Source organism: Gopherus evgoodei, chromosome 6, assembly GCF_007399415.2.
Source record: "Gopherus evgoodei ecotype Sinaloan lineage chromosome 6, rGopEvg1_v1.p, whole genome shotgun sequence".
NCBI lineage: Eukaryota > Metazoa > Chordata > Testudines > Testudinidae > Gopherus > Gopherus evgoodei.
Window position 1 is genome coordinate 9,304,880 of NC_044327.1, and position 18,749 is coordinate 9,323,628.

The window sequence follows — 18,749 nt, forward strand, 5'->3', positions numbered from 1 at the left end:
ATAATAGCATTGCCCTGCTTCACAAGGGTATTCTGAGGATAAAATTCATCAGTGACTGTGAGGGACTCATCTGCTTCAGTGAAGAGAGGGATGCCAGTGCCTAGACAGAGAGTGGATCTGGAGGAGGTCCTTGCTTTATATTTGGTTTGACAAAGACTGTTGCTATAAAAGGCTCAATGAGCCTTTTGGAGTCAGGTTTTGTTAGGTAAGAAAGCATTTTTCCACAAATGGGCCCAAGCCCTCAGCTCAGGGCTTGTCTACATGGGGAAATTTACTGGGGGTGTAAGTATACTGCTACAGCGATAGCGTTATCCAGGAGCGCTGACTGGATGATGATATAAAGCACTGATACACTGCTGCATCGGTAGATCTCAAAGTGCTGTTCAAGGAAAAGGAAGTGTTAATTTCTCCATTCTACAGCTGAAGAACTGAAGCTCAAAAAAAATCTTATTAAATTGTCTACAGCTACACAGTGAGTCACTGCTAGAGGCAAGACTAGAACCCATGACTCTTAAGCACTAGCACACAGCACTAGCTGGTGAACCACAAGGCCTAGACCTTGCAGGGTGATCATTTACATTCATGAAAAGCCTGTGGCACCATTCTCATGCCCTGCCTCAATTACAGTTCCAGCAATTATATTAAATAGAGTTGCAATTTGGATGATGGTATTCTTCAATCCAGTCCTAAGGGGTCAGATCCTCAGCATCATGCAACTGACATCAGTGGTGTAATGCTGATTCATCCTAGCTATGGTTTGGGCCCACGCATAGCTGTGTAGTGCCAAGCACTTTTAAAACAGCTGTTGCATTTCACCTCTCTTTTCAGCCTGGATGAAGTGATTGATGAAGCGCTTGAGTGCTTTAGGATCCTGAAAGATGCTATGTAACTAGAAAATATTACCTTCCTTCCTCATTTTTAAAAATAGTCCAGTAACAATGGGAGTGTCTCCCATGGGACCTAGTTAGGAGCTGTCCTATTATTCTGAGTATCTCGTTGACAGCAAAGAGAGGATTGGGGTTAGCCCTGAACACTGGAATGTAGTTAAACCAGAACAGTCTTCCATGTGGAAGCCAATTTACTATGCATGCCCAATAATACAGTAGGGAAAAATTAAGCCAGCTGAGTCAGAAGGGACCATTATGATCATCTAGTCTGACCTCCTGCACAATGCAGGCCACAGAATCTCACCCACCCACTCCTGTAACAAACCCTTAACCTATGTCTGAGTTATTGAAGACCTCAAATCGTGGTTTGAAGACCTCAAGCTGCAGAGAATCCTCCAGTAAGTGACCTGTGCCTCATTCTGCAGAGGAAGGCAAAAAACCTCCAGGGCCGATTGGCTTCCTTCCTGACCCCAAATATGGCGATCAGTTAAACCATGAGCATGTGGGCAAGATTCACAGTCAGCACCCAGGAAAGAATTCTCTGTAGTAACTCAGATCCCACTCCATCTAACATCCCATCACAGACCAATGGATATACTTACCTGCTGATAATCAAAGATCAGTTGCCAAATTAATTGCCAGAATTAGGCTGAGTCTATGAGTCTTCTAAAATAACTGAATTAAAATTACTTGAGGGGAGGACGGAAGGGACTGAAGTCAGTTTGCTTCCCAGATAAAACATTCGTGGAATGGTGCCTTCTTCTGCTGAATTTTTAAAGTATCAGAAGTGACAAGGACAGAAAATCAGCTGGCAAAAGTTGGTGGAGAACCACTGTGGTCAGTGGGGCTCTGTTGGTTCACTGCAGCTAAGGAACTGGCCTGTATACTTGCATTCAGATGGCCCAGGAAATTCAGTATTGTTTATATGAACGAGTCAATGAAAACAGAGCCTATACACACACGCTTGTGGAAAAGGGCTATTGAACATAATGAGGATGGAACCAATGTGGTTATATGGTATCTAATTAAGGTTCCCTAGAATTATTGTAAAGAGCTATGGAATGTAATAAAGAATAGGTATGTCTACACAGCATGCTAAGCCCAGGCTCTGATTCAGATTGGAGCCCAAGCCCCCCTTCTGTCCACACACAAACCAGGCTGAGTCCAGTCAGCAGGCACTCAGGACCCAGTTTCTAGGACCCTGCTGGGGGTGGGTGGGCAGGAGCCCAAGTCCTGTTGTGACTTGGGTCCAGGCCCCGTCATTTTGCCGTGTGAACCCAGCTCAAGTCACAGACCTAAGTCAGAAGGTCTGTGTGATGCAGTATGGCTGCGTTAGCACAACTGTGAGACCTGAGTCCAGTGATTGTAAACCCAGGTTTACAAGGCAGTGTGGATGCAGGCTTGGAAACACAGAACCCACAAGCCTGGGTCTCACAGACCAAGGTTTACTGCACAGTGTAGATGTACCCAATGGGATCTCCATCTCTAGACTCCTTAAAATTATCATACAGAATGTAATTACACCTCCGCTATGGAATAGCGCAGACTGTAAGCTCTTTGGACCGTCTTTTTGTACAGTGCCTAGCACAGCAGGGCTGTGATCTCTGACTGGGCACTGCCAAAATACAAATAAACAACAACCACAAGACAGGTCGGTTCAAAAATTGCATCTCAAGGCTGTCAGACTCCACTCAGTTCTCAAGGACATGTCCATGAACACAGTCCTGCCTTTCAAGTCTCAGCCGAGGCTGCCAGGCTGCTGCCCGGTGAGTTAGCTCTGCCAGCCTTTTGCTCTTCACCTCTCACTGAAGTTACGAGTGGTGATTAGCTTGAGAATTTCACCCTGGTCCCCTAGGGTCATTTGCCAGCTCTGCAGCTAGGAAAGTTATTGAGATACAGGAAGAACCAAACTAAACATGAACTTTTTAAAGCTTGAGGCCTAAGGAGTTGGGTGTGCAACTCCCAATAATTTTCAATGGAACCTAAGCCCCTAATTCTCTTATGTTTCTTTGAGAAACCCAGCCAGAAGATATTTGCTTATATGCCCTGCCCTTTTGTAACCCCACTATGTCCCTTCCTTTCTTTGACCCCACTGGGGGTGGATCAGAGCCCATCAGAAGACAATCATCTCCTCGGTCAAGTGCCCTCTCAGCCTGGACCTGCTCATTGTCAACGCAGTGGAATAATACTGGCAGGAGAGGGTGGTTTGGGCCGAGCCCATCCTTGGCATGTGAGCAGAAGAGCCAACTGACTCCTCATACACACTGATGTCACACCGTGCTGGGTGTGGGGCTATAGATGGATCCGGGGAGCTCAGGGAACTCCTTGGCTGCTCACATCTCCATGGAGACAGCCCCCTCGCCACCTGCGCGTCTTTTGACTTCGTAGACGGAAATAGGCTAGCAGGGTTCTGTAGGGTTTTCAGGTAGGAGAGTTTTTCTAAAGAATTCAGCCAAGCTCAGAGCCCAGTTGTTAGCCCTGGTCTACACGGGATGGAGGTGTGGGGAAAGCGATCTAAGTTACGCAACTTCACGTAGCTGAAGCCGATGTACTTAGATCCCCTTACTGTGGTGTCTTCACTGTGGTGAGTCGACTGCTGCTGCTCCCCCATCGACTCTGCCTGCGCCTCTCGCGGTGCTGGAGTACAGGAGTTCGACGGGAGAGCGCTCGGGGGTTGATTTATCGCGTCTAGACTAGAAGCAATAAATCGCTCCCTGCTGAATCGATCGCTGCCTGCCGAGCCGGCCGGTAGTGTAGACATAGCTGAAGTCGACGTATTTTAGGTCGACTTACCTCACGTCCTCACGGTGCAGGATCGACTGCCGACACTCCCCTGTTAACTCCGCTTCCGCCTCTTGCCGCGGTGGAGTACAGGAGTCGACGGTAGGGCAACTGGGGATCGATTTATTGCATCTACACTAGACACGATTAAATTGCTCCCTGATAGATTGATCACTCCCCGCCTATCCGGCGGGTACTGTAGACGTATCTTTAGACACCGTAGATACACTAACACAGTTGCTGCCCTGCAAAGCTTAGAGTTAGGGAATTGAACCCAGAGCCAATGCCTTAATCACACCCCGGCCACAGATTTGAACTGAAAAGTTCCATAGGGAGAGGGTCAGGAGACAAGGCTGCAAATGGTGCGCTGTCTGTCAGACAGGACATTTCAGTTGCCCAGGCCATAAACTTTATCTTTGGAATAGCAGAACATGATTAATTGCTGGGAAAGTATTATCAAGGCCCTTAAATTTTGACTTGAGGAGAATATTCTTCTGACTCTCTTTAGCTGTGAGTAGTCTGTGATGGAGAGTGAATTTTACATTTCCCTCCACAGGAATAGTACATCTTCACAACCAGGTTTTCAAGCAGGTTTGAGTTGGCATTTTTAAAGCCCCTTGGTGCTAGCTACATCTGAAGTTGTTCTTTTCCAAGAATAAAACATCCCCCGGTTTCACTAAAATCAGGGAGCTTTGCAAACACTGTAAAGCTGTTTAACAGAAGCAAAATTTTACCAAGAGAAAATTTGCCCTGCTGGACTTGGAACTTATTGTCAAAGGAATTATGTTATTGCTGAGCAGAGTCAATATACATCCTGTTATTCCAGTGCCCTCCAGATCAGATTTTCATGGCTAAGCATCAATTAAATATGCAAATACTTGAGTGAAGCATTCATGGCAAATTAATTATGTGATGTTGCAGGTTGATCATCTCACATTAGGATCTAGGTCTATAACTATAAACCTCAATTTGATCTTTTTAGGATTCAGACCCTGAGGGTGACTTTGGCAACCGGGTCAAAAAGCGAGCACTAAGGCAACTCTTTTCTATGCAGGAAAAAGAAGCCAGCAGGCCTAGCATTAGCAAGAGTGTGCGGGATAGCTTCTAGAGAGCTTATCCAAATCTGATCATCCCAAATGTTGTCACCTTCCTAGAGGTTAAAATCAACACAGGCCAGCATAGCTCATGGGAGCTCTGGGTATGATGCAGCCCTCATCCAGGTTCAAGGTTTTTATGCTTTTCCTGGGAAAAGGGAGTTCGCTTTTTGTTTCTGCCAGTGTTTTAGTTCTAAAATTCCAAGGATGGCAGAGAACTTTATTGCCAGTGGCTGAGATTCTCAAAACCATCCAGGGGATTTTATTGCCTATTAAAATTAATGGGAATACTAGAACACGATGGGGACAGAAGTGTCTGACCTTGAGAGTCTCAGAATCTGGAGTAGAACCCATGATTCTTGAGTCTCAGCATTCCTTTGTTGTCAGCAAATAGCTATGAAACCCACTGGCCAAATGTATGTCCCACCATTTTTTACTGGTGGGCCCACAAAGAGAATAACATATTATTTCAATCAGTCAGTCTTGCAGCTCAAGTGGAAGAGGGTCTGTGTTCCGGCTCTAAAGGGTCTAACCCTGCTAACGAGAATTCAAGAGAGTGTCACATGACGGAATTTCTGTTTTTTCAATTTGCTTTTTTAAAACACAGGAAATTACATTAAAAATTACATTAGAAGATATTAAGGATGCAAAGTCAAGCACTGAAAAGAAAGAAAGAAAGAAAGAAAGAAAAAGAAAAGGCTAAGACCTTCTTGAATATTATACATATATCCCTGCTGTACTCCATGTTCTGTTTTTTTTCCCCAGAGTTCCAGTTTCACAGCGATTTTCAAAGACCAAGGTCAATTACTAAACTAAGAAACAAAAATGTAACACTGTCAAATAGTGGAAACTTCTTTCCGTCACATCTCGGTTCATTTCAGATTTCCCAGTTCCTTCCATTAGAATCTCATCATAGTTATTGCAAGTCTTGGTGTCTTATCATCAAATCAATTTCTCTGCCAGGCAGAGTATTATTCCCCCACAGTGAACCTAGCAGACAAAAAGATATCTGCTCTTTCAAGCTGCTCTTTAAAGACTTAATACAACTTTTCCAATTCTTCAGGAAACAGCTCCCTCTTTCAAAGGTAGGCGATTAGGGATTTTGCTCACGAGAAAAATGAAGAGATTGGAGTCCCTTACATCCTCATCATTCTTTTCACGCCAGCCACTCCTTACAACCAAGAAACACTATCATTTCTGTCACTAAGCTCAGATCCACCCCACTCATCTAGTGCAGTTCAACCTTTCCAGACTTGTCTTGCACACCCCAAGTTTTGCCTCACTTAAAAACTGCTTGCTAACAAAATCAGACACAACAATACAAAAGTGTCACAGCTTGCTAGTATTGAAAAACACAGAGTCAAATATAGTAAACATCTTAAATGAAATAACAGTACCATAGATTCTCTATGGATAGAAATTCCATGCTGGAATAATAAGAGTCTAGCAGTAGGAATCTCCTACTGACCACCTGACTAAGATGGTGACGGTGATTGTGAAATGCTCAGGGAGCTTAGATATGTAAAAACCAGAAAACTCAATAATAGAGGGGGATTTCAACTATCCCCATATTGACTGGGAACATGTCACCTCAGGACAGGATTCAGAAATGAAATTTCTAGACACCATTAATGGCTGCTCCTTGGAGCAGTTTGTCCTGAAACCCACAAAGGGAGAGGCCATTCTTGATTTAGTTCTAAGTGGCGCACAGGATCTGGTCCAAGGGAATATAGTTGAACTGCTCAGTAATAGCTACCATAAGGGAATTACATTTAACATCCCTGTAGTGGGGGAAATACCAAAGAAACCCATCACAATAGCATTTAACTTTGAAAAGGAGAACTACACAAATATGAGGACACTAGTTACACAGAAATCAAAAGGAGCACAAAAGTGAAATGCCTGCAAGTTGCATGGAAACTATTTTAAAACATCATTAACAGAGGCACAAATGAAACGTACACCCCAAATTAAAAAAACCCAGTAAGGACCAAAAAATGCCACCATGGCTAAACAATACAGTAAAAGAGGCGGTTAGAGGCAAACAGGTATCCTATAAAAATAGGACGTCAAATCCTACTGAGGAAAATAGAAAGGCGCATAAACTCTGGCAAGCCCAAGTGTAAAAAGTATAATTAGGCAAGCCAAAAAAGAATTTGAAGAGTAACTATCAAAAGACACAAAAACAAACAGCAAAAATTTTTAACTACATTAGAAGCAGGAAGCCTGTCAAACAAGAAGATGCGGCACTAGAGGATCAAGGTGCTAAAAGAGAACTCAACATAGACAAGGCTGTTGCAGAGAAGCTAAATTAATTCTTTGTATCAGTCTTCATGCAGAGAATGGGAAGGAGATTCCCATACCTCTGCCATTCTTTTTAGGTGACAAATCTGAGGAACTGTCAACAAAGGAGCTTTTGCAACAAATTGATAAACTAAAGGACCAGATGGTATTCACCCAAGAGTTCTTAAGGAACTCAGACATGAAACTGTAGAATCACTAACTATGGTATGCAACCTATAGCTTAAATTAGCCTCTGTACCAGACGACTGGAGGGTAGCTAATTTAACACCAATCTTTGAAGAAGGCTCCAGAGGTGATCCTGGCAATCACAGGTCAATAAGCATAACCACAGTACCACACAGATTGGTTGAAACTATAGTAAAGAAGAGAATTATCAGACACATAGATGAACACAATCTGTTGGGGAAGAGTCAATGTGGCTTATGTAAAGGGAAATAATGCCCCAATAAGCTCTTAGAATTCTTTGAGGGTGTCAACAAGCATGTGGACAAGGGGGATCCAGTGGATACACCAGGCTTGGACTTTCAAAAAGCGTTTGACAAAGTCCCTCACCAAAGGCTCTTACACAAAGTCAGCTGTCATGGGATAAGAGGGAAGGGCCCCTCATGGATCAGTAACTGGTTAAAAGATGGGAGACAAACGGTAGGAATAAATGGTCTGTTTTCATTATGGAGAGAGACAAATAGTGAGGGTCCCACAAGGGTCTGTATAGGGACCAGTGCTGTTTAACGTATTCAGAAATGCGCTGGAAAAAGAGGGTAAACTGTGAGGTGGAAAAATGTGCAGACAATACAAATTACTCAAGATAGTTAAGACCAAAGCAAACAGCAAAGAGTTACAAAGGAATCTCACAAAACTGGTTGACCACATGGCAGATGACACTGAATAGTAATGCACACTGGAAAACATAATCCCAACTATACACACAAAACGATGGGGTCTAAATTAGTTGTTACCACTCAAGAAAGAGATCTTGGAGTCATTGCGGGTAATTCTCTGAAAACATCTGCTCAATGTGCAGTGACAGTCAAAAAAGCGAACCATGTCAGGAGATTAGGAAAGGAATAGATAAGACAGAAAATATCATATTGCCATTTTATAAATCCACAGTATGCCCACATCTTGAATATAGTGTCCAGTTCTGGTCACCACAACTCAAAAAAGATACATTAGAACTGGAAAAAAGTAGAGAAGGACAACAAAAATGATTCCAGGTATGGAAAATCTTCCATATGAGGAGAGATTAAAATGAATGGGACTGTTCAGCTGAGAAAAAATATGACTAAAGGGAGATATGATAGAGGTCTATAAAATCAAGAGCAGTGACAGAAAAGTGAATAAGGAAGTGTTATTTACCCTGTCACATAGCACAAGAACCTGGGGTCACCCAATGAAATTAACAGGCAGCAGGTTTAAAACTAACGTAAGACAATACTTCTTCACAGAACACACAGCCAACCTGTAGAACCGATTGCTGGGGAATGTTGTGAAGGGCAAAAATATAATGGGGTTAAAAAAAGAATTAGGTAAGTTGAGGGAGGATATGTCCATAATGGCTATTAGCCAAGATGGTCAGGGAGCCAACCCCATGCTCTGGGTGTCCCTAAACCTCTGACTGCCAGAAGCTGAGACTTGAAGACAGAGGATGGATCACTCAATAATTTCCATGTTCTGTTCATTCCCTCTGAAGCACCTGGCACTGGCCATTGACAGATGACAGGATACTGGGCTAAATGGACCATTAGTCTGACCCTTCTTATGTGCTGGGGGTTCATTTGTCTCCTGTTAAGAAATGCATTACTCACTGTATCCCCCTAATATTTAAAACAGCCCACTGGCATTGGCTAGAGAACCAATCCAGCAAAGCACAGCATCCTATCGTCCCCATTAATGAATGTTCTACCTACCGCTATCACAAGGAGACAATCTCTTTTCAATACTATTTTTTCTTAGAATGAAATCCCTCAGTTTTATTATTGACGATTCTCCTTGAAAACTGGTATTTTATCTGAACTCACACCTGGGGCACAAGAACAATCTACAGGGGAGTCGCATCTTACCCGGGGGTTAAGTTCTGAAGTCAGCGTATAAGGCGAAAATCGCAAATAGTCAAACGCTTATTGAGTGGCATGGCGGGAAGAATTGCCTGCACTAAAGGTACAGTATTTACATTGTTATTTTTCTCTTTTGTTTGTTTGTTTTGCTGAGTATGTATAGTGAAAATTGCATAAGTTAAATGTGCCTATGATGTGACTCCACTGTATTCACATGGCATCCCTTTCCCGAATCTTCATGATCAGTTTGGAATTGTTGACCCAATCTGAATGTCCCAGATCTTTAACCCAGGTCTGGGACTTCCTAGATAGCCACTGTATTCTGGCTTCCACCCAATGTCTGCCAACACCTGGTGGGCCTCAGCCAAGGTACCATCCACTGGAGCCTCACTGGAGGATTGCCTAGTGTCACGGAGTCACCGGGTGATGCTCTGGAACTGCTCCCCATAAAGCCAGGCAGGACTCTGGGGAGCCTCCTCTCCCTTGGAGCAGACTTGTTCAGGGCAAGAAGCTCACACGGCTTCACCTCCTGGGTCTCTCCTTGGAGCATTCAGCATCCTCTGCCCCTCCGTGCGCTTCCCACAGCGAGTCCACCCCAGCGGGGTCCTGGGGAAGCCACCGGGTTCTGCACCCCCACTTTGCAGTCAGACGTGACTCTCAGCCAGCCAGTAACACAGAGGTTTATTCGATGAACAGAGGGTCTAAAACAGAGCTTGTAGATACAGCGAACCGGACCCCTCGGCTGGGTCCATTCTGGGGGGCAGTGAGTCAGACCCCCAGGTCTGCCCTCAGCCAGCTCCAGACTAACAACCCCTCCCAGCCCCTCCTCTCTCCTCAGCTCCTTTCCCGGGCCAGGAGGTCACCTGATCCCTTTGTCTCCAACACCTTCAGCTGGAACCTTTGCAGAGGAGGGGCCCAGGCCATCAGTTGCTAGGAGACAGAGTGCCAGGCATTTAGGTGCACTGGCCATTTGCTCTGCCAGGTACTTAAGAACTGCCATGGGGACACTGAGGCACCAATACAGTATTCAGAGAAAACATTAAGAACTTTCCCAGTTCGTCACACCTAGATCCACCAATTGTTTCAACCACACTATTTAAGACAGAAGGAGGCACAGGAAGTTAGTCTGAGCAACAAGGTGACTTCCTGTTGTGATTACATTGGATCCTGTTTCCTGCACTCTACCCTGTTCCTGATTCCTGCTCCTGCTCCATGATTGATCCTTGCCTCTCCTCCAGTTCCTGCCCTTCCGCCTTGCTTCCAACTATCAGTTACCAGTCCTGGCTCCAACCCCAGCCTCTGACTTTGGACCCTGACTCTGGCCAGATCCTCGGCTCTGGCATTTGGTATCTGACCTTAGCTCCAACCCTCAGCTTCAATTCCTGGTTCTGACTCTGATTTGACCCCTGGCTCTGGTAACTGACAGTTGACTCTGGTGCTAACTATTGGCTTCATTCCACAACCTGGATGCTGCTCTGCCCACTAGATCCAACTCCTGCTCTGACCACTACACCAGACTCCCTACATCACGGTTCAGAACCATTTTCTTTAGACTCCAATTCTCCATGTTTTGTGCTAGTATTTAAATTCTCTCCTTGTCTCTTTCGGACGTCACCATAACCTGTGTAGAGGTAGATACTGGACAAGCACCAATTCTGACAGTCAGCACCATCATCTCACTCAAGAGCCCCAGTCTGATTGATGCTATCCTGATACTGGTCACCTGAATATATTCTGAGAATTGATCCCGTCCCCACCACCATACAATAAGATCTTGTCTGAAACTCAACCCCTTCTTTCCTGGGATCTGCTGTTACTCTTGACCTTTAGACGTGCAACATAAGTAACAAAGCCCTTGTCACAACTGTACTTGCAGACTCCTCCACAGACTATTGTCCAAGAGTCCTCTCAGGTCTGTTCAATGCCAGGATGTATCCCTGCAGGACTTCCTGTTCCTTCTGCTATTTTCTCACCTCTGAGAGCCACTCAGGCTTTTAGATCTTGGAGGTTGCTCTAATGAGACCCTCTTGATCTGGTTACCACAGTGAGTCAGCAAAATTGCTCTACACCTCCATACACGGCCAAAAGGGCTGATACACTGCCACACCTGTTTCCAGTCATATTAAGTTACATCAATCTCCCTGGCAATGCTTGGATTTGTACTTTTTTTTCCAAATCACCCTTTAAACTTTGCTTACAATCCTCAAAATTACTGTGTTACTTTATTCGTCAGGCTCTGCACCTGGATTTCTCATTAACATCAGTGCAAAGAAGGCTAGAACAATGTTTCCTGATATTTAATTCTTGCAGATGTTAAGTGAATCTCTCTTATTTTACTGTTCCATCAGACAAATTGGTTCCCCAGTGATCAATGTCATGCTAACAAACATGGGAAGTAGAGATGAGTTGTCTCTTTTCATCCATAAGCATTTGGGAAATCCTGGAAACAACACATTGAATCGCAGAAGATATTTGGACTTTCTTAGAACAAAAACACATTGGATGACGGTATTTTACATAAACCAATTATATGACCTTGGAGAGTCAAATGGCATGAGGGTAGGGATGGGAAAGGTCATGGTATGTTTCAGTTATGTTTGTACTGATTAATGAGCAATGTACAGAATACTGACCATCCACCTCCATCCATCCAGAATTCCCATTCTGGCATCACAATGCATGAGGCAGGTTTAGCCAGGAGAAGGCTCAGGGCACGAGTGCAAACTTAAATGTTCAGTGCAGCAAAGCACTTACCTGGTGCTTCCTGATCACTCACCAAACTTGCCCCTAATCAGCATAAAGTACCAGCTCCCTGTTAGGATGGGCACACAAAGGTTTGCACAGCGTGCTCTGAAAGCAACACCTACCTTGTCGCGAATCCCTTGTCGCATCACCTCTCTTTCAGCCTCCATCTTTGCATATTTGGCTTTTCTTTCCTCCTCTTCCTGCCTCAGGGCTTCTTGTCGTTCCTCTTCCTTCTTGGCGGCATCAGGATCTTTCTCTTCATCTCCTCCCAACATCTTCCCCATGTCTTTGGTAGCCCCTAAAGAAAATACATAAGAAGGAGACAGTGTGCATGTTAGGAAGAACAGATTAAGGGACAAGGAAATACAAGCCAGTCCTTTCTTATAGTAAAGGGGCCATAATGGGGGTTAAGTGGGCTGCCCAGAGTATTCTGCTTCTTGTTTCATTGCGTCCTGTTTCACCAGTGGGAGTTTCCCCCAACCCCACTCTCCTAGGCAGTTGGCTAAAGCAGCAAGGTCCCAGCCTGCAGTCCTGTGAGTAGAGAGGGGATTTCATTGCACTGAGCGATCCCTTTACAAAACTTCTGTTCCTGCATGTTCACTAGCTGAAAGTAGGAGCCCGTCCCACTTCCTCCGGGAAGGGTTTTCCATCGGACACAGGGAGGTGAGCCAAGCTCAGAGGCAGGAAAAGGTCAGCACTTAGCAGAGGAAACAGCAAAACAGGCCAAAAAATACACATGCAAACGCTTCTGCCAGTCCCCAGCTTGCAGCCGGTGAGTGCGGGTTTGACCCATTTGATGTGGTTACCCGGCAGCTGTGAGATGGAGCATGGAGGCGAATATAGAGAGCGCCATTTAAGTGCCTAGTGGATGGAAATAGGGGTGGCTCTTGACCTTTGGGTGTACACTCCTGTAGCAGGACATTTAACCGGCCTGCTGCGTGGCACACTAGTGGCCCTGTAATTTAACGAGTGTGGCGAGGGAAATGATACAAGAGCAGAGTGAGAAAATCCTGAATGTGAAGGTTAGTATCCCAGCCCGAAGGAGCGCTCTGGCAACGGGGGTGAGTTCATACATAGCCCCAGTGCCGTAACCCTATAGATGAGCAGGGCTAGATAGTGGCTGAGAGGCCCCGGCCCCGGGCAGGGGACTTGGCAGAGTGAGGCCTCCCTAGAAGCAGCACCGGACAGATTTGTGCCAACAGCATCTCTGGGCTGCTCCTTATGTCCAGAGGGCACCTGCTCCACCTCACCCAGTGGGATCGCACAGAGTGCATTGGCCCCACTCGATACGCTGGGGCAGGCAGGGCCACAACCCTGCCTGCTCCTTGTCCCCCTTTTGGTCTCCGACTCCTGGGCCTGGTGCTCTCCGGAGCCAACTCGTGTGTGGCCCTTGCCCAGCCATGCCTGGGGGAGGCTTCTCTCATGCACTCCGCTACCCCCTCCATAGCTGCATTCGAGCCACTCACAGTCTAGGCCGGAGACACCTATAACCACGGCACGGTGTTGATCCTTTGGGGCTGTCGGGCGGGTATTTGCTGCAATGCTTCATTACAGCCCCACTAATATGTACAGGACTGAGGCATGCCACAGGTACGCCGATCAGTCTGAACACACAGGCCCTTGCTCTACAGGTTGCCAGGGCAGTAAGGGAGCATGTGGGGTTCACCCGCATTGCTGGCACCCACGCAGGCATGCAGAACAGCCACTGCCAGACTCCCACTCTGCTGACCTGGGAGTGGCTAGGCAAAAGGCACAGACGCTCCACCCCGCAGTGTGTCCTGGCCTCTGCTCCAGAATGGGCACAGATAGGGAAGCAATCTGCACTAGCAAGAAGCACTCTCTCCCTGGAGCAGGGGGAAAGCAGGAAGCTGACTGTGACTTTTTGGTTCCCTGCCCTGCTACAGGCTTCCCCTTCCTTGATGGATGATCTAGATAATACTTAGTCCTGCACTGGATGACCTCTCGAGGTCCCTTCCAGTCCTACGATGCTATGATTCCTTGGGCTGGGCCATAACGTACTAATCCACCTCCTGTGGCGTAGTGAGGACTGGGTTGGAATTACAAGCTATCACTTTAAGAGTATGTGTGTGGCAATGGGCTTCCGGGTCCTGCCCGCAAGTGAGGGGGCTCTGGAGTGAAGCTACAATCAGAAGACTCTGGTAAGAGCCAGCTTAAAACAAAACGGGATGAGTTGGGTCTCACTGCTTTCGGGAGCAGCCTTTTTCCTCTCTCTCTGTCTTTGACTCATGTGCGTCAGTCTGATTTCTAAGAAATAAAGTTGTGTTACGTTGCAACCTTACAGCCAGAGTATTTATGTCTTGATCTAAGTTCTCTCTGTGCATGCGGAGAACATAACAGACGCCTGACCTAGCGCTACATGATATGAAATTAACAAAGTTCATGTGCAGACACTGATATCTTGGCCTTTAGTCCTGGGTGAAGTAGGAGAATAAGTTTTTATGGTCCTTTACGGCAAACTCTTCTATCAATTGATTCTTTGAATAAGAATGGAAGGTACTTGTCCCAAGCTATGAAATCTTTCAACTACAGAACAACTCATGATCAGCTTGGTTCAGAAATGGAGGACAAATTGGACAGCATCTCAAGGGCTTTCATTCTAAATCACAACCTACAGGAAGGTTCTCAGGCACAGCAGAATGACTTAGTATCTGTAGAAATATTTTTGAGAGATCTTTTGATTTCTTCCTGCATGTTTCTTCTCTGCCCATTTTGGATTTCCCTGGGCTTCGACTTTTGCCAGCATGCTAAGTAAAGGTGTCTAGCTTACACTGAGGGCTTGTCTACATCAGAAAGTTGCAGCGCTGGTGAGGGAGTTACAGCGCTGCAACTTTGAAGGTGTACACATCTGCAGGGCATCACCAGCACTGCAACTCCCTGTTTGCAGCGCTGGCCGTACTCCCGTTTTGTCTCGGGCGTAGAGGATCCAGCGCTGGTGATCCAGCGCTGGTAATCCAATGTAGACACTTACCAGCGCTTTTCTTGACCTCCGTGGAAGGAGGAAGCCTCTGGTAATCAAGCTGGTCTCCTTCCCCGGCTTGCTCTCGCGTTCCCGGAACCCCGAGCAAGCAGGTCTCCTTCCCTGCGGTTTGCAGGGTGGTTCGGGGAACGCGAGAGCAAACCGCGGCGAAGCTGGTCTCCTTTCCCGGTTTGCTCTCGCGTTCCCGGAACCCCGAGCAAGCAGGTCTCCTTCCCTGCGGTTTGCAGGGTGGTTCGGGGAACGCGAGAGCAAACCGCGGCGAAGCTGGTCTCCTTTCCCGGTTTGCTCTCGCGTTCCCCGAACCCCCCTTGAAGCCGCCCAACAGCGCTGCAGTGTGGCCACATCTAACACCACTTGCAGCGCTGGTTGCTGTAAGTGTGGCCACTCTGCAGCGCTGGCCCTATACAGCTGTACTAATACAGCTGTAACAACCAGCGCTGCAAAATTTTAGATGTAGACATGGCCTCAGTGTTCTCCCAAATCTCATCCAAAAGGTGCGTCGTTTCACCACTTCAGTCCATGAAAGCTGAGAACTGTGGAGTTTTTTAGCTGGTTATTACATATGGTTCTAATTATACGGGGGGAAAATAATGATGAACAAAGGGTTTTTAGTCCCGTACACTGTCATTGTTCACAGGGTTGTTTTTTTTCTGGCACTCCTTCCCCCCCCCCCCACCAACATTCTGCATGACATGTTCCTGCCCAGCGTTTGCCATGAACACTAAGAGACCTGTGTGTTCTATTGACACAGAACAAATCTTATTGAGAAATTCAAATAAAGATGATACATACTACATTCAGTCTTCCCCTGAGCAGGATGGAAGAGGGTATAGGGAAGTGCTTCCTTTCCCATGCCTGACAACTTAGGGGTCCTGAGCTGCATCTTTGATGGAGCCCAAGGTCTAAAGAGCAGGGGGCCAACTGAGATGCAAGCAAGGCCTTTTGGCTTGCTAGGACTTGGTAGGGTAGGGTAAGATGGTATACACAGGGCTGATTATACAGAGAACTTCTGAAGCAGCCCTCCTGTGCCTATACATTCACAATCCATTGTGATATATATTTAGTAGCTTGATTTCCCCAGAAATATTTCCACTGTTTTAGATTCAGTGCACTGTCAGGTTATCTGCCCTTAGTTTATCTCCAGCTGGAGCTGCCTGGACCTCAGTGAACTAGTTACTCAGGAAGCTGAATTCTGCAACAGAAAAAGAGATAGGGCTATTGCCCAAAAGCACTGCTTTGTATGCCACCACTGTGTCATAATGCAGCCACAACCTGGCATGTTATGTACGAAATAGACTAGACAGCCTCTTTCCACCCCCACCCTGCACTAGGCACGGCTGACTTTTTGAATCCTATAGATATTTAATTCTAAAATAATTCAGTGTAAAGGACACCTTGAAGAAAGAAACCTAGTTCCCAGGGTTCTTGTTGAGCCTTTTAACTCATCAGAGAATTCAAAGCCGTTCTCTAATCACTCTGAATGTGGCATTGTGATACCATTGTTAATTGATGGGAATGTAATGTAGTACAAGAAGCAGCAATGTCATGTCACATTTTAACTCTCATTTTGGTGTGGAAACTTTTTTTTATATCTCTTTCATTCCTCCTCCAAAAGTTCAGTTTTCACGATTATTGGCCACCGAATAGTAGCTTTTAGCTGGGTTTTTTAGGAGTTCAGTGACAGGACTCCTAAGAATTAATTTACATTCAACTGAGACTCGCAATTACAGTAACAGGCAGGAGGAAAGAGTAGATAGTTCTTCCCTCTTGCCTTCTGGAGCTTCTAGGGAAAGAAAGCAAGACTCTGCTGGTTGAATCTGTATATTGAATCTGCAGTGGTAGGAACTGGCTACTGTCATGCTTTGCCCACGAGGAATCCCATGTGATAAGGGAATCTCCAGCTAGGGATAGCACAACAGGTCCTGGTCCATGACTAGGTATCCTAGATCTGATGATAAATTGTAATAAATAAATAATAATAATAATAATTAATACATAAGCAGCTAGTCTCAGGCCTCTTTGTGCTACAGAGACAGGCAAACCAGTCACAGCAGGGAAAAGACTCTGCTTTAATGAATTATGTTTCTAAAGCTTATGCTTCAGGGCTTCAGCCTGCCAGCTGGAGGAGGTTAGGAAGGGATTCCCTTCCCTCACAATGTAGTCTGGGGGCTTTGGGGTCTCCTTGTTCTGAAGCATCAGGGATGACCACAGCTGGAGATGAGACACTGGGCGGGCCACAGCTGTGAGTTGATACCAAGCATTCTCTCTCTCTCTCTCAGGTGCTTGGCTGCCGGGTTCTTGCTCAGGGGGTCAGGGACTAACACAACTGACATATGTGGTGATGGGAAGAAATTTTCCCTCAAGTCAGATTACCAGGGACCTTGGGGGATTTCGCCTTCCTCTGCAATATGGAGTGTGGATCACTTGCAAGGATTATCTGGGTGTATCTCAGTTAGTCAGTTCCTTACCCTCGGTCTCTCCTAGTCTCTGCCTGTGGCACATAATAATCTAGTCTCCCGTGGGCTGAAATACTTTGGTCTTACTTTGGTTGTTGAGTTAGTGTGCAGGTGCTGGGGGGTGCTGGTGGCCTGTGATGTAGAGGGGGCAGACTGGATCATCTGGTGGTTCCTTCTGGCCTTAAACGCTATGACATCGTCCATGCTTCTCCGGGAGAACAATTCTCATCTCCCATTTGTGTGACCCTAGGATTCCATACTCTGAGGGTATGTCTACACTACCACATCTAGACTAGACGAGATAAATCAATCCCCGAGTGCTCTCCCATCAACTCCTGTACTCCAGCACCGCGAGAGGCACAGATGGAGTCAACGGGGGAGCGGCAGCAGTTGACTCACCATGGTGAAGACACCATGGTCAGTCGATCTAAGGACGTCGACTTCAGCTACGTTGTTCATGGAGCTGAAGTTGTGTAACTTAGATCAATCCCCCCACCATCCTAGTGTAGACCAGGTCTGAGTTCATGTTTAAAAGCCAAGAGAAGTAGACCTTGGGGTGGTCACTGCCCAGTAAAATCATTGACGTTGGGCTTTTTAGTTATTGTCCCCTGGGACTTCCTGTGATGCATCATACTGACATTTCATTCATATTGGGATTAATATTCATTGTCCAACCATCATTGTGTTGTATCATCATTTATGAAGCAGTTCGATATAAACCATTTTTCCTACCTAACTGTAATCCAGGGAGCTGCTTTCAGTCATTATTTAATTGCTGTATGTAGCATCATGGGAAGATGCAGAACATCAATAGATCTTAAAGCCAGATGGAACCAAGTGATGATCTCTAGTCTGACCTCCTATATGTCACACACCATAGCTGCATTCCTGCCCTAAGGATTTGCCTTGAGAACGATAAAGACACATCACTGGGGAAAATAGCATGAGAAAAAATTTGGTTAGGGGACAATTTCATTAAGTTAGGTGGCAAGGCATCAAGGGCCTGACCCAAAAGTCTAGGGGAGCCTTTTCATTGGACTTCTTTCACTCAGGTACCATGATTCAACAAGGTACCCTACATATGCCTAACTTTGAGCACATCAGTAATCCTACTGAAGCCAATGCAGTTCTTGTGCTTAAAGTTGGGTACCTGCTGGACTAACTTGCTGAATAAGGGCCTGCATTAATTTCTTATAAATTTTACTAACATATTTATGCTTTGGGGACGTGGTGGGTGGACTATGGCAAACGGTGGGTTTTTAGATTTGCAGGGGGAGAAAGTAACAGAAATATGTTAGAAATAATGTTCTAAGCAAAGAGAGCTGGACAGTTCCATCTGGTATAAATGACATAGACTAGAAGGGGCACCTTGTCAATGAAGAGTGATTTGTTCCAGCAGTGCTTGTGTGGACACAAGGCAAATGCACAGA

General features: G+C 45.9%; 1 protein-coding gene across 1 annotated transcript in view; it reads right to left on the reverse strand.

Annotated features, from left to right (window-relative positions):
* Window positions 1-18,749, reverse strand: part of CPLX1 (complexin 1) — a 203,186-nt gene that overhangs the window by 75,466 nt on the left and 108,971 nt on the right. The window contains exon 3 of the mRNA XM_030567525.1: window positions 11,988-12,163. Coding sequence (XP_030423385.1) covers window positions 11,988-12,163 — 176 coding nt within the window. The remainder of the gene's footprint in view (window positions 1-11,987; window positions 12,164-18,749) is intronic.